Source organism: Gymnodraco acuticeps, unplaced genomic scaffold (assembly GCF_902827175.1).
Source record: "Gymnodraco acuticeps unplaced genomic scaffold, fGymAcu1.1, whole genome shotgun sequence".
Taxonomy (NCBI): domain Eukaryota; kingdom Metazoa; phylum Chordata; class Actinopteri; order Perciformes; family Bathydraconidae; genus Gymnodraco; species Gymnodraco acuticeps.
The window spans coordinates 2,039,349-2,051,643 of NW_022990016.1; the positions used below are offsets into that span (position 1 = coordinate 2,039,349).

At 42.1% G+C, this 12,295-nt stretch overlaps 1 protein-coding gene across 1 annotated transcript in view; it reads right to left on the reverse strand.

Annotated features, from left to right (window-relative positions):
- Positions 1-12,295, reverse strand: part of fer1l6 (fer-1 like family member 6) — a 46,876-nt gene that overhangs the window by 21,024 nt on the left and 13,557 nt on the right. The window contains 9 exon segments of the mRNA XM_034213723.1: positions 1,110-1,210; positions 1,495-1,615; positions 5,554-5,602; positions 5,605-5,787; positions 8,026-8,134; positions 8,957-9,179; positions 9,272-9,389; positions 9,591-9,681; positions 9,811-9,912. Coding sequence (XP_034069614.1) covers positions 1,110-1,210; positions 1,495-1,615; positions 5,554-5,602; positions 5,605-5,787; positions 8,026-8,134; positions 8,957-9,179; positions 9,272-9,389; positions 9,591-9,681; positions 9,811-9,912 — 1,097 coding nt within the window.

The following is a 12,295-nucleotide window of genomic DNA, read 5'->3' on the forward strand; positions in this document are numbered from 1 at the left end:
AAATAGTTTTATTCCACTGTTCAATACAAACATGCCACTTGTAAAAATGAAATAACATTTCTGTGAACTGATATTTGTTTAGTGAGCTTATTAGAGGATGTTCCCATTTTTGGGGGATGTTCCCTTTGATTGTAAAATGTCAATGAAGATGTCAGACTTTGTATATTTGTTAATAATTACATACAACACATGGAATTTGTGTGTGTGTGTGTTCCAAGTGAATCTGTGGCCCCCTGGTGGCCAGTACATCAATGATGTGGCCCCCACCACCATCAAAGTTGCCCATCCCTGGTCTAAGTGAATGGGTGCTGTAAAAACTACACTGAGCATGCTCAGAGTATTTTCCTATTCAATGTGTGCCAAAAAATAATCACCATAGGGGCACGGTGCTGACTTACCTACCAAACGTCATCTCATAATTCAGAGAGCTGATTGGCTGTAAGTACGTGTGCCGCGAAAATAGTAGCTGTTTCTGAAGAGTAATCAGTAAAACGGAAAGAAAATGAATGAAGTTGACCATCTACTTCAGCTTTGGTAAGTTCATTTTATGTCATATCTTTTGTTGATCTTCTGTGTTTTGCCTATAGGCTATTGCTCTGCTGGATTGATTGATATTGTGACCTCGGTGATGACGAGTGTCTGTGTTCCCCCCCCTATCGGAACCATGGATAGCCTACAGCTATTTGTTTACGTGTTTAAAAAAGCACCAGAAGCTTATATATACACTTCTAAGTTGTTCGTGCCCCTCCACTTTTGTACATATAAAAACATCACTGGCAATTTGTAATACATGATCGCCTGACAAGGGTTATATGAGCTGACTGCAATCATTTAGTCATCTTCTGGGCACAATAAATAAAATATATTTCTGTCCTTGTTCAGCTGCTATTTTAATGTAGGCTATAAATCAGTAATATACTTTCTCACAATGAAGCAATGAGCTGGGTGTCCATGATAGAAGTCATGCATCTACAAACATCCAGCTTTAATTGGCTGTACTGCGATACAAATACATTTCTAAAAATGAATATGAAGTTATAGATTGTTCATGTTTATGAATTGTCTTCCATGTTTTAGATTGTGTAACCTGCCTGCCTTGTGTTACCTACCTGGCGTCCATGCAGAATTCTTTGAGTATGGTTCGAAGCAAAAGCTCTGTTCCTGGGTCAGACTTCCTGTGCAGCTCTGCTACAGTGGCCACACCCTCTTCCTAAGAGAAAATAAAAGCATTTGAACTCGTTATTTCAGTGATTTTTCACTTTAACTACATAAATTCACTGTTATATTTTGTATATTTTTTACATTTATGAAATCACAATAATGTGTCAGTTGTCGCAACAATGTTTTATAATCCTCTTGAACCATTGTAAGGATTTTACAAATTCCCATAATTTGGCAATATTAGTATGCGTGTGTGTGTGTGTGTGTGTGTGTGTGTGTGTGTGTGTGTGTGTGTGTGTGTGTGTGTGTGTGTGTGTGTGTGTATATACATACAAACAGAACAGCTATATTCTCCAGCTGGTTAGAGTTGTGGAGTCGGTAGGTTCTGTTCTCCCAGTGACTCAGCAAAGTAATGCACGGCTTCTGCTTCTCCATGGGAAGATACATGAAGAATCTAAATGTGAACACATACATGAGAAATGAATTGTGAGTAACATTCTGTTTTTAGACTTCTCTGTTTCAGTGTGTGTACTCTGTATGAATGCTCTGTAGTTGATCTGATTGAAATTGTGATTTTAATCTAAAAACCGCTACATTATCTGTCAGGCAGAAACTTGGGACAATTATTTAGTATTCAACATTTGTAGAATACTAAGAGCTTTATTGAGTAGGGGTAACTGTATTAAGGGTTAAACTCATATCTTTATAACTTAGGGTTTAATGTAAACTATTGTGCCAGTAAAAAGTTTCATTAACAACTCAGGAGTGAGCCAGTTTCAATTTCCTATTGAGGCCCATCAGCTGCAGAGAGTTAACTAATTAAAGGGGCGTGGCCCCACAGCTGTGACAACTCAGCAATTAGGTGTCCATTTTAGGTAGCACTTTCCTGGAGCGGCAGACTATGGAGTCACGAGGGAGGCAAAGATGAGGTAAATCCTACTTTAAATGAGCTAAGTATCGTTGGTGTTTTTATCCACTCTTGCTAAAAACATGTGTATATTCTCCATTCCTGTTCATGTGTCTTCTCGCAATTATTACTGTCCCCGTGCATCTCCTAATCGTTATAACCGGCCTGCTCTCGTCTATCCCACATGCTCCACTGAGATCCAACATCTAGTTTCAGGGGGCCTGTGGAACTGCCAGTCAGCTGTTCCTAAGGCTGACTTCATCTCTGGCTACGCTTCCCTGCAGTCCCTGGATTTCCTTGCTCTCACTGAGACCTGGATTACACCATCCAACACATCCACCCCAGCAGCTCTCTCCACAGCATATTCCTTCACCCATACACCCAGACCCACTGGCAGAGGAGGTGGCACTGGTCTCCTGCTCTCTCCCAAATGGAGCTTTTCCCTCAACCAACTACCTAACTTCACTCCGTCCACCTTTGAATTCCATGCCATCACAGTAACCCATCCTATACAATTAACCATTGTTGTTCTCTACCGTCCACCAGGTGCCTTGGGGGACTTCTTGGAGGAATTAGATAATCTCCTCTCACACATCCCTGAAACTGGCCCTCCCACTGTACTTCTCGGAGACTTCAACCTCCAGACAGGGAAGACATCTGAACTAACATCTCTTTTAACCGCCTTTGCTTTCTCACTGTCTCCATCCCCACCAACTCATAAAGCTGGCAATGTCCTTGATCTCATATTCTCAAGGAACTGCACTACTTCTAACCTCTCTGTAAACCCGCTCCACACATCCGATCACTTCTTCATTTCATTCTCTCTACCCCTTTCCAAATATAACAAACTAATCTCTTCTCATCCTGCACCTGTCCGCCGCAACCTTCGTTCCCTCTCCCCCTCTCCCCCTCTCCCCCTCTACCCTTGCCTCATCGGTGCTCTCAGCCCTCCCTTCCTCTGACTCGTTCCAACTCCTGCCTCCAAACTCTGCTGCAGAAACTCTCCTCTCTACTCTCTCATCCTCTCTGGACTCTCTCTGTCCTCTCACATCTCGGCAGGCTCGTCAGTCCCCTCTTGCTCCCTGGCTAAATGACGCACTGCGTGCTAATAGAACCATCCTTCGGGCAGCTGAGCGGAAATGGTGGAAATCCAAACACCCTGACGACCTCCTAACCTATCAGGTTCTCCTCTCCTCTTTCTCTGCTTCGATCTCTCAGGCAAAAAGCACTTTCTTTCAAGATAAGATCCAATCTTCCTATTCCAATCCCAAAAAACTATTTTCTATCTTCTCCACCCTCCTAAAAAAAAGGTTGATATTCGCTCTTCTTTTTCCGACTCACCATTACTCACCGCTGGGTCACCAGACCCCCCTTTCACCCACACACTAACCTCCTTTTCCCCTCTCTCTCCAAGTGAGGTTCTTACCCTCATTACCTCTGCCAGGAGGTCAGGAGGGTATCCCCTCAAACCTCCTTCAGACTATCGCTCCTGATATTCAACCGTTTCTCACCCATTTCATCAACACTTCTCTAACTTCTGGTCACTTTCCAAACAGTCTCAAGGAGGCAAGAGTAAACCCTCTCCTAAAGAAACCCACTCTCAACCCGTCCGATGTTATAAACTACAGGCCTGTCTCTCTCCTCCCGTTCCTGTCTAAAACACTTGAACGCGCTGTCTTTAAACAACTGTCCTGTTATCTCCATCAGAACAACCTTCTTGATCCGCACCTGTCTGGTTTCAAGGCAGGTCACTCCACAGAAACTGCTCTCCTTGCTGTCTCTGAGGAACTGCACACTGCTAAAGCAGCCTCTCTCTCCTCTCATCATCCTTTTGAACCTGTCTGCTGCATTCGCCACGGTGAACCATCAGATCCTCCTTCGCACTCTCCAAGAACTTGGAGTTTCAGGCTCTGCATTATACCTCAAAGACCATACCTACAGGGTAACTTGGAGAGGGTCCGAGTCCGACCCATGTCAATTAACTACAGGGGTCCCTCAGGGCTCTGTCCTTGGTCCCCTCCGCTTCTCTCTGTACACAAACTAGCTCGGATCGGTCATTAGCCCGCATGGCTTTTCATACCACTGCTACACTGATGACACCCAACTAATTCTGTATTTTCCCCGCTCAGAGACCCAGGTCGTCGCACGCATCTCTGCTTTTCTCTCAGTGGATGTCTGCTCACCACCTCAAGCTCAACCTTGACAAGACTGAACTGCTTTTTCTTCCGGGAAAAGAGTGTCCCACTCTTGACCTAACAATCAACATCGGCCCCTCTGTTGTTTCCCCGACTCAGACTGCAAGGAATCTGGGTGTGACCCTAGATAACAAACTGTCCTTCACTGCAAACATCGCTGCTACAACCCACTGCTGCAGATGCACGCTTTACAACATCAGGAGGATACGTCCCCTCCTGACCCAGAAAGCGACGCAACTTCTGGTCCAGGCTCTCGTCATCTCATGCCTCGACTACTGCTACTCCCTCCTGGCTGGTCTACCTGCATGTGCCATCCGACCTCTGCAGCTCATCCAGAATGCAGCGGCTTCCTAAATTCTCCCACACCACTCCGCTCCTCCGCTCCCTTCACTGGCTTCCGGTAACTGCTAGAATCCACTTCAAGACAATGGTACTTGCGTACCATGCTGTGAATGGATCTGGCCCTTCCTACATCCAGGACATGGTTAAACCATATACCCCAGCACGTGCACTCCGCTCTGCATCAGCCAAACAGCTCGCTGCACCCCCACTGCGAGGGGGACCCAAGTTCCCATAAGCAAAAACACGTGGGTTTGCTATCCTGGCTCCAAAATGGTGGAATGAGCTCCCCATTGAAATCAGGACAGCAGAAAGCATACACATCTTCCGGCGCAGACTAAAAACTAATCTCTTTCGACTCCACTTCGAGCGATAGAATTACTAACAAAGCACTTGTATACTAATAAAGGGCTGGCTTATCTAAAGCCAGTTGAGTAGCACTTGAAATGTTTTGGCTCTATGAAACCTGATGTACTTATATGATTCTGTTTTCTTCAAGTTTGTATCTTCTTGGTCGAATGCACTTATTGTAAGTCGCTTTGGATAAAAGCGTCAGCTAAATGCAATGTAATGTCATGAGAAATGAAAGAAGAGCAATATTTTGTAAAATAAGAAAATGATCCTCCTTACAGGAGCTGAAAAAGAGACTGATATTAAACTATTAAACATCTAGAAATACTTAATATAAAGTGCTTACCCACTCAAGGAAGTTTTCATTAAAGCAATGGACTCCAAAGATTCGTGTAAACTTACTTGATATTTAATGTATTATTAGGCTGTTTTTCCACAGTAGCAACTTTTTCTGCTGAAGTGACATGTACATCGCCTAGCTTTTAAGGACATATTTGTATGTGCAAACACAGATGCAATACAATGTACATCACACACACTGTTAGCACATATTTCCAGGCTCATCATAGTGTCAATAGTGAAACAACAGAGCGACTCAACTTGTTTCCTTCAACGATGCACGGTTTTTGTGGAGGCGTGGTGGACTTAGAGACCAGGGGGGGTCCTGCTGTTCGGCTAGGAGGGGGGTGGAAGTGGAGGAAGAGGACATCCTGGTGGGAGAGCTACCCAACGTGTCGCTGCTGTCGGGGACTTCCAGCGGCCTCCTCCGACTGGGAGAGGGACTGGGAGCAGGGAGGGGGGCGCCTGTAGGCTCCAGGACGTTACCGTAGTTACCTTAGGAGGCAAGGCAAGTTTATTTATATAGCACCTTTCAACACAAGGCAATTCAAAGTGCTTTATAAAAATGTACAGCGCAGTGTGAGATACACACATCTGAAATGTTTAGGTCTGACTCTCAATCATTGCTAACTTTTTAGCAGAAATAGTTTTCTTTGACCTCACTTTCTTTCTCTTTTTTAGTTATTTCAAGTGTTTCCAACCCAGTCTCACAAAAAAACGTGTAATAACTACGTTGGTCCACAACGTAGGACGTAGTATTTCTACAAAAACGCCTCTGAAATTGTAAGATCCCTACGTTTTTTTTCACCATTCATTTCCAATGGCTGGCGTCTATGTCACGTGATCTTCAAATTTCTCCCTGCAGAAAAAAAAAACATGGCCGAACTTAGTTTTATTCTCGGTGTAAAATGCCTATTTTAAAGTTAGTTTGGCCATTAAAATGCGTTTTGATGTCATTTGATGCGAGAAATATGAGTTGTTATTTCAGATTATGTGTGCAGTGGATGCACATGATCTTAAGTTTGCTAATTATTACTAAGATTACTTCAGGAAATTGTGTCTATACAACGTTTTCATTGTCACCAAGGTGGTTGCTAGGGATGCTGCTATCGATATTATTTCTGTTATGTTGTGTAACTGTTTAATGGTGTAATCTTTATTGCTACCCCCTTCCCCGTCAATGTATAGTGTTGGTCCAAAGCGCAAACGTATTCGTTTAACAAAATCCGCATCTAAAATTGTGGCATATACGTTATTTTCCCCTGTGCAATTCTCCATTTACTCAACAATAACACATACATTAATTATCCTTGTGTTTATTTATTTGTTTGATTAATAAACACAAGTTGGAGTCCGTCAGGACCGAGGGTCGGAGCAGCTCATTTGCTTTACAGAATATTACACCCGGAAGTAAGTATTCTCTCCGCTTCGCTTGACAAACCCCGTGATAGTCCTCAAGCTCTGTGATTGGAGAGTTTGCCGAGCGTCGAACAGCACTTGGAATGGGATGGAACCACGGCAGACTGTCCAAAACTGGATTTGAACGGGTCCACCCCGACACAATTTCCTGAAGTAATCTTCGTAATAACTAGCAAACTAAAGATCATGTGCATCCACTGCACACATAATCTGAAATAACAACTCATATTTCTCGCATCAAATGACATCAAAACGCATTTTAATGGCCAAACTAACTTTAAAATAGGCATTTTACACCGAGAATAAAACGAAGTTCGGTCATTTTTTTTTTCTGCAGGGAGAAATGTGAAGATCACGTGACATAGACGCCAGCCATTGGAATGAATGGTGAAAAAAACGTAGGGATCTTACAATTTCAGAGGCGTTTTTGTAGAAATACTACGTCCTACGTTGTGGACCAACGTAGTTATTACACGTTTTTTTATGAGACTGGGTTGGTGTTTCATAATAAACGAACCCCCCTTTTGACAATTCTAATCTGCAACCCAATATTCAGAAAATTCAAAGGATCCTGGCCATATTTGTGTAACATATAAATTAATTTGCTTCCAGACATTCATGTGGCTTGCTAGTTTTGGATCCCATCTGGAGGGGCAAAAGAAAGAGAGGGTTTCTTTCACCAGCAGTGGAGGAAAGTAAATAATTACATTTACATAACTACTTTTACTTATGATATTGTACTTTTTACTTTACTATATGATAATTTTAGTAACTTCTATCCAGATTCACCAAAACCATAGCGATGTTGTTATGTGAGGGTAGAACATCATGTCAATAAGCATTCACAAACTTTATCATGCATGGTGAATACAATAAGGGGTCAATAATCTAATGTAATTATGCTCATATATGATTAAGTTACATTTGAAATGCTTTTGTACACAACGGCATTTCTGCTTTTACTAGTGAAAGGCTTCTTCCATATCTCAAGAAAACAGTGTAATTAATTAGTTTTCGGATTAGGTTTTCTATGGCTTTACTTTTGACCTACAAAACACTTTGTTTGTAAGCTGACAAACAATACAATATTTATTGTAATCAAGGGTACAGGGTTTTACCAACTAACAGAAACATTTCAAACACCTTACATTTCAGTCAAAAACTAAAGAGAAATATAAGAAATAACCCAAGAATTGTATTAGCACCTGATAAAGTGCACATTGTTAGCTCCTAACACAGCACTGATTGTTATGTGATTATATTTGATGAGTGAAGTGTGTCCATCAGTAATAATGGGAAAGGAGTGAGACTCACCCAGGGAGAACTCAAAGTTGATGGCCCTGTCTCCGATCCTCCTGTCGATCAAGGTGGCTTCAAGCAACGCCCCGAACAAAAAAAAGCTCTCGTTGTTGTGATCATCCGGCTGGACACAGAAACATCTCTGTTTATTCATTTATCTGTTTGTCAAATTCCCTTTCTGTGTCATATTGAGGCACTCTGTCAAAATGAAATCTTCCATTGCGGATTATACTTGGTGGATTTATTAATCATATATTTTAAGAGGCTAAAACTATCGGTGTCTCTTCAGATGAAGATTGAGGAGAAATGTATTTTTAGCATATCTAGCATATCTATGGGATTTTATATAGTGATGTCACTATGTTACAGACGTAAACAAAGGAGTCCAATGGAGGAGTTTCAGGCAGGGGGGTGGGGGGGAGAGAAACTTCCTCTAGAGAGAACTTTTACATGTTTGCCTTTGCAGACCATCTCCATGCACAAAAACATATATAACACACTACAGGAAACTCAGAAAAGCACAATAGGGCTCCTTTTAAAATCTCTACTCAATAGATGTGGTATTATTTGCCTTCTACCAAATCAATCTCATCAAAAAAGGGCCTGTCTACATAAAAAAACGTCATCTGTGGAAGCCGTAGTACTGTAAAAAGCACAACCAATCATTTGAGCCGGCCCGGCTAAAGTAACTGGATGGCCTACCTGCCTGTCAGCCTCCATCTGTGCACAAACTTATCTCGTGCCCTCATTGCTCATGTGCACGTTCGTGTGTGTTGGAGGAGGGGCTCTGTAAGGAAGTGGCAGATTGTTTCCGGCTGTGTATTTTCAAATTCTAGCGCACTCGAGCTGGTTTCTCCAAAATTACCTACCCCACCTTTAATAAATTGCTGAATCACGGTTCTATGTAGGGCAACATTTATGATTTGATTGAAAGAAAAGCTCTTACAACAGGAGGAGGTTCCACAGGCAGAACCTCTGCAGCCGCAGCTTTTCCTTTGTCATCTTCAGCTCCTCCTGCTGCTGCTGCTGCTCCTCCTGCAGGAGTTTTACCATCTTTCCCTCCTGCTTTTCCTGCTTTAGCGTCCTTCTTGACCATCTTGCTGAGTTTGGACTCGGGCCCTGTCCCTCCTGATAGGATCTCCACGGTGAGCTCCATGTAGACCCGACCCCTGACAGCAGCAATAATCGAACAGTTTGGTAAGTGGTACGTTAATTATAAATACATCAATTATCCCCATCATTTGATTTATTTAAGATTGACCTGTAGGACACGCCTTCTCCGATGCCCTCATTAAGCTCCACTGTGTCATCTCCTATCGAATAATTTCGGGCAGAGCCGTACAGGTTGATCCAAGCAGGACCAAAAGTTGGTAAAAACCCTGAAAAAAAAGAGAGAATAAAATAAAGAGAGACAAACAAAAGTCACCTTAATCCCACCAACAATTCCCACTTCTGGATTAGTGCACTTTCCTCACTCCCCTCTAACTAATGTCAACTTCTCCTGAACTTTTTCTCCTTTTCTTCCTACCTTTCTTTCTTTCTTTCATGAATTTAAACTTGCTCTCTTCCTCTCTCCTCACCTCTGTCACCATCCTGTTCATTAGAGATGCGTCTCAGGTCAAAGTAGTGTGTTCCTATGGTAACATCGCTCATGCTCCCCTCATCCCAGACCTGTGAGCAGAGAGAAGTCAGCATCCTGTCATGTTTATACTTGTGAATAATGTAGTTGTACATTTAAATATAAGTGTAAATAGAGGTGATATGTCAGTATTCCCCCCATCTAGAAATTAAAGCTCACACCTGGATCTTCAGTCTCTGACACAGAGGGGGGAACATCTCTGTGAAGACGATCTGCTCGTTCCACACCGGGTCTGCTGTTGACTTCTGAGTGGATGTGCGACCCTGAGAGACAAGGAAGAAAGTACATGTATGATCTGTATTATAGTGCTCAACAGAAACCAGTGTCTTTTGAAGGATACATTAGCAATTTACAGTGATAAGGGCTAGCCCTAAAATATATTTAAAAAAGTTTACAACCTTTTTTGTAAAAATAAAATATACTCAAAAAATCCTTTTCAGTCAAGCAGTCTGATTTATCTAGAAGTTGAATTGCACTTAAAGGTCCCCTATTATTAGGGATGGGTATCGTTAAGGTTTTAACGGTAGCCTACTACTTTTATCGATACCGCTTATCGGTCTGGTCTTTTAACGGTACTTTTATCGGTTCTTTTGGAGAGAAAAAACGAGGTAAACTAACTATATGTTGTATGTCAGGGACTAAGAATGGAAATTAGCTCAAAGATAAAATCCGGCATATTTACACTTGAAGCATTATTTGTCTAAAGTGTTCATTAATGTGCATTGTCCCTATTCAAATAAACGATTACATGAAAAAGGAAAATAAACAAATTGTGAACAAAACTAACATTGCTTTTTATTTAAATTAAATAAATAATATTTCACATCAAAAGAAAGTGTTTTAACAAATCGTATTATAATCTGATGACAGAATTGTAAACAGAATAGCTGAAACTTTAACAAAATAAATAGCTCTGTTACCTCTAATCATTAACCCATGTTTGTATAATGTAGTTAACTCCGTGTGTTGCTGCTAGCATACATAACACCTGACGTGGAAACGTTACTCGTGGATGGAGCTACAGAGCTGCTAGAAAGACAGTCGAACCCGGTACATTCCTCCGTCTGAATGTGGTGCACTTTTGCTAAATGTTTAGACAAATTACTCGTGTTACCGCCCTTACATGCTAAACTCTTAATGCACTTTTGGTAACGAGCATGATCCACATCGAGACGGGTAAAGTTTAACCACACCTCGGAGCGCGTTCTCTCCGCCATCTCCTCCGTGTGTGTGCTGCTGCATGTAGCAGCTGCGTGTGTGTAAACTGCCCCGTCCCCTCGCAAGCAGGCGGGGAGAGAGATCGAAAATACTAAAAATGACGCATTTTGCAGTCTTTTTGCGTATTAGAAACGGAGTTGGCGACACTAAAACGGCAATATAATGTTTGTGTAGCAATAATACACATGACATATTTTTTAAATGTCTCCAGTACCGATAAAAAGACAGATAACGTCGGAGCTTAACGGTACCACGGTCTTTAATAATTCAGCCCCGGGGCCCGTTTAATACCGGGGCTCGGTACCCATCCCTACCTATTATACAGTTTTTCATCAATATATTATAGGTCTCAGATACAGAACATGTCTCTGAAGTGTTTGGCTCCAAGCACCAAACAGATCATTGCAGCATCCCATAATCCCCTCTGTTTCAGCCCTGTTTCAAAAGTGCTGATTCTCTGTCTGTTACTTTAGATGAAAATAAAGAGCCCCTCCCTACGCCCCTCTGAGAGATATTTGGTAAAAAAGAACACAATGGTGCTCTAGGAGGAGATTCAGGTGATAAGGTGTGTGTGTGTGGGGGGGGGTTACCTTGGTTGCTGATTGGCTAATGGTTACACAACCAAAAAAATCGTTATGACATCATAAAGTGGCCAAAATCTGATCAGCTCATTTTCAGACAGGTTTTTGCAACAAGTCCTCCAACTCATACGACCAAATAGGTCGATTGTTTAAGCACCTTAGATTACGACCCATAGCCACGTTTTAAAGTGTAGCACCTCTAGTGGTCGTGAAAGAAACAACATGCTCCCGTTTATTCACAAATAACCCTCTCTGTAAAATCCTAAATTGTAGGATAGTTTGGCCATTAAAACGCTTTTTGATTCGATTTCTAGCGAGAAGTGTATATTGTACTTTTAGAATCCACGTCCAGTCGATATGTAGGATATATAGTTTGATAGATCTTACGAAGATGATTTGAGGTATGCGGCAGCCTCCATGTAAAGTTATGGGTTGAAAACAGTATTTCCGGTCTCGACGTTTTCAAAATAAAACCAATGATGAAATGAACATTTAATATTCATTACTAAAGGTACAGCCGAATCATCACAGCGCACAAAACCTATTACCGCCGCAGATGGACCAATAAAGGGAGCGTTTGGAAAAAAAGGGGGCGGGTCCGCTCAGTGAAACGATAACAACGAAACATGGAGGAACAGAAGTCTGCGTTTAAATCGTGTGTGTGTGTGTGGAGGTGTGTGTGGTTAAAACACATCAGCCTGCGGTCGCTCTTAGCCTTTCTAATGATTCTGAAGGTAAACACAGTGAAGGCACTGCAAGCTCCTCTTCTCAGAGGCTGAGTTAACCCTCCCGCTGCCTCCTGGCGCTGCAGAGATTTCATGAAGTGAAGGAGGTTTTCCTTCTATAA